At 35.2% G+C, this 4,278-nt stretch overlaps 1 protein-coding gene across 1 annotated transcript in view; it reads right to left on the bottom strand.

Moving 5' to 3' along the window:
• LOC120155916 (agamous-like MADS-box protein MADS9) overlaps positions 1-140 on the bottom strand; it is a 4,302-nt gene extending 4,162 nt beyond the window's left edge. The window contains exon 1 of the mRNA XM_039167371.1: positions 1-140. This exon is cut by the window's left edge and continues 121 nt beyond it. Coding sequence (XP_039023302.1) covers positions 1-67 — 67 coding nt within the window. The 5' untranslated portion in view covers positions 68-140.
• Between the last annotated feature and the right edge of the window lie 4,138 nt (positions 141-4,278).

Genomic DNA, 4,278 nt, shown 5'->3' on the forward strand with positions numbered 1-4,278 from the left:
TTGAGTAAGTCACCTGCCTGTTACTTGAGTTCTCAATCCTCTTGATCTCTATTTTACCTCTTCCCATCTTGTATTTTTCTCTTTGTTCTTCTTCTTCTTCCTTTTTTTGCTTGTAAGATGATGAAGAACGGATCAGAAAATGAGGTTAGGAAAAGTAACAGTTTGAAACACCCTATTTCAGGTTTGGAGATTAACCTACTTTCAAGTGTCATGGTATGAACGTATTTGTTTAGGGTTATCGGCATTGCATTCTATAATGCATTTGAATAATGAAATTATGGTCATCAATAATAAAATAAATATTTTTCTTATTAAAACGAGATAAATATAAAATAGTATTCGTTCAAAGATAACTCTCATCCATTTGACGTTGAATGTTCACATTCATGGAATTTTTTGTGTTTGATCCCGGGACCTCAAGAAATAACAATTCTTTTATCACTTAGGTCGCTTGGTCCGTTCAAGAAATTTTTTTTATGATTAATGTTCGAAAAATTACATTTGTAGATATTGACAGATCTAAAAATATTTTTTAGAGTGATCATATATATGTTAATAATAATAAAATGTTTCATATAAGGCGATACAAATAAAATTTTAAAGTGGGCATTACTAGTAAAATGAAAAATTAACATATATAAATTTGAATTTCAATGTGACACGCATCTACATTGAATAACACTTAGGTCTACCAATGTGTGCAAGATGCGCGTGGGTATGCTAAAAATAACTTGGACAAACATTACATCATAAAAATGATAAAAAAATATAATAGGTCGAATATGGTTGAATTTCTTACCAATTAGACTCGACCAGATAAAAATACCTCATCCACTCAAAACCCAACTGGACCTGAGTTTAGGGGGTGAACTTAACTTGTTTTAGGAGAAAAATTCACACTTGATTTGACACAAATATATAAAACTTTATTTTTATTTGATAAAATATAAATATAATTAAAAAATAAATATGGATACATTATTGTAATTACCTATAAATATATAAAGAATAATTGCAATATTATCTCAATTCGAATAATTGCAATATTATCTCAATTCGAATAATTGCAATATTATCTCAACAGCTCTTACAAAGACTAGGAATATTATGCTAAGGCACCAGACAATCTCTCAAAAGCTCTTACAGTGCTAAGGCATAAGATTAAAACAATGAACAAAATAGCAATAAACATGAATATACTTATCTTCCATTAAACATAAAATAAAGTATCATCCAAACAACTCCAACACCAAATAAAACATTTCAAGGTGTGGCTAAAATCATCCCAAAATACTCATTAAGTACAAGCCCTTAAAAGATAAGAAATAAAGAACAAGGAGAAGGAAACTCCAAAAAATAGAGATGTTTCCGTGACATCATACCATCACCATGATTGCTCCAGCGCGCTAGCCTCTCTCAAGGGCCTAGTCGCTACTTCGGCGAAGGCCGGCTATGAACGACACCAAAGAAGGACAGGAGAGGAACGGTGGAGAAGAATATGCTACAGTCGCCTTTTGCAAAGCTTCTAGGGTAGGTGAGAGTGGGATCTCTAAAATGGTAGGAAAAATATGCTATTTATAGTGTGAAATTTCTAGGGTTTAGTGCCCTTGAAATCCCCCCAACTACCCTTGAATTCATGCTCATTTCATGAATAATATGGTAGCTGGCAATGGTCCCAAATCATTAGTAGGGGCAGTGGTTCACGTGAGGTGCATTAGACAAATGGTCGTGCGACGTTAGCAATTTTGTCTCCTACTGCGTCAGATTTGCAAGATAAAACTTGCCACTGCGAAAAATTCTTCACTGTCATCATCTTCAATTTCTTTGTCCCTCGCATAAAATTTGTCTCGGCAAGTAATTTCATCCTCGGTCATTTCCTATCACCTGCATCATCACAGCCAACACACAACCCTTCTCATCAACAACATCAGTTTTATAAAGAAAACTAGTCGAGGCAAAACTTTTCTACCACATGCATGAAATGTCCAAAATGCAATTAAACTGCTATGACAATGGCTTTTAGACAAATAATAACTTAAGTAAAAATACCTAAAATATAGTCTTTTACGGAGTTATCACACCCCCAAACTTAAGTTATTAATTATCCTCAAGGAATGGATAATGAAAAATAGGAAATAAAATGTTATGGAAAAGTTTTGTGGTCTAAAACTTCAGCCCTCAGTAAAAAGTTTGGTTTCAACATGCTAGACTAATTGAGAAGTCAAGTACCTTTCCATAGGCCAAGATCCATTGTAAGTGTGTGTGTGTGTGTGTGTGTGTGTGTGTGATTGTATCTAGTCTATGCTTAACGAAATTAGAAAATCCCTAAGTAGGTTCCTTTGTTTTGCCAAGGCATAAAATTATTTATTAAGCACAAAATTACTCTTATTTATTCAACACTTAAAATTTTTAATTTTTCCTTTTTTAAACACTGCACAAGGGGAGTCAGCCAATCACAACTACCATCTCTCACTCTAGATGAATGGGAGCATACTTTTCATCCCCGAGCTAGTCAATTAGAGTCGTCCCATGACTACTTTTATTCACTCATGTGCTAAGGCTGTCATTTATTCAAGGGGGTTTCTAGGCAATATCGTCACACAAAGGAGTGTCCCTTTACTGTTATGACAAGGCATTTATTTGTAAAACAATTCAAATATTAACATTAAGGAGTTTAACTTAGCCTTTTCACACAATGATTTAACAATTAAGTTCATTACTAGAATTTCATGCCACGACGTGCAAAAGTTCTTTCATAAAAAAATTCTAAGTTCCTCAAGCATAGAAAACATACAATCTTGTTCAAAGAGTCACAAAGAATCAAGTCCTAGGGCCAGTTCTATCGTCCTCAACAGTCATGTACATTAAGTTCTAGCCATGGAAAAAATATTTTATCATCATCGGGCATCATCAACTTATTCCAAGTAACTAACCTAATCATAACTAATTTCATAACAAAATTTTTCTGTTAACATTATCAATGCAAATGACTAAGTACGAGCACAATAACTCCCCAAAATTGAGGCATGCATTGTCCTCAATGCATGAAAACTAAGTAATCTAAATGCAATGCAAATGTAAAAGTGATGAGATACCTTATTGTGGTGGGGCAGCTTTGCTGGATGCTTGGGTGCTGCGTCTCTTGAGTAGGGGTAGGCTATCAGAGTCTATATCGTCAAGAATATATGGTGATGAAATTTCAATAGGTGCACAGCCGACTGAACACTTGAGGCATTGCCTGGTCCTGGGAGGACTAACTCGTCGTGGTAATTCCTCTGTTGGTGGGTTCTCAACGTGCTTTTCAGAATAAAAAAAAGGCTTATATATGCAAATAAAACTTGTGCTAATTAAAAGAAATTAATTTATTTATGAACAAAATGTAAAAATAATTTTGCCGTGGCAAAAAAAAAATTAAGGCATAGGGGTAAACTCTCAGCATCATGTAGAAACAACGCCAATTTGTCATGCATGATGGGTGCACCGTTGTAGACCTTCAGCCTTTGGCTAGTCACTTTAAATGTTTTCTCATCATCCAAGTTCTTTATTTATATTGTGTTGTGGCTATGCACTAGGAAAGTCCCTGATTATCTTGACTTCAGCTTGCCCGGAAACAACTTCAATCTGGAGTTGTAGAGGAGCACTTGTTGGCCAGGAAAAAATTATCTTGGCAAATTTTTCTATCATGCCACTTATTTTTTTTCTTTGTAGAGACGGGAATTTTCATAAGCCTAAGCTCTAAACTCCTTCGTCTCGTTTAGCTCCAGTAACCACTTTTCTTCAGCAAGTTGTGCATCCATTTTGAGTTTCTTGATGGCCCAAAAAGCCTTGTGCTCAAGTTCCACAAGTAAGTGACATGCCTTGCCATAAACTAACTTGAATGGAGACATCTCTAGTGGCATTTTGAAAGTTATTCAGTAAGCCCAAAATGCTTCATCTAGCTTCGACGACCAATCTTTTCTTCTTGGGTTGACCACCTTCTCGATTATTTGCTTGATCTCCCGGTTGGAGACTTCAACCTGCCCATTGGTCTAGGTGAAAATATTTTTTTGTAAGAATTTTAGTATGGTCTTGTAGCCATTTCTATGTGTTGCCACGACCACGACCCATTTGGACACGTAGTCCACAACCAAAAGTATGTACATATTACCAAAGGATGATGGGAATGGTCTCTAAAATCGATCCCTCATACATCGAAGAGTTCAACTTCCAAAATATTTTTTCATGGTGTCTCATTTCTCTTTGATATATTACCAGTGTGTTGGCAATGATCACATGACT

Source organism: Hibiscus syriacus, unplaced genomic scaffold, assembly GCF_006381635.1.
Source record: "Hibiscus syriacus cultivar Baekdansim isolate YM2019G1 unplaced genomic scaffold, ASM638163v2 tig00111208_pilon, whole genome shotgun sequence".
In the NCBI taxonomy this organism is placed as follows: Eukaryota; Viridiplantae; Streptophyta; class Magnoliopsida; order Malvales; family Malvaceae; genus Hibiscus; species Hibiscus syriacus.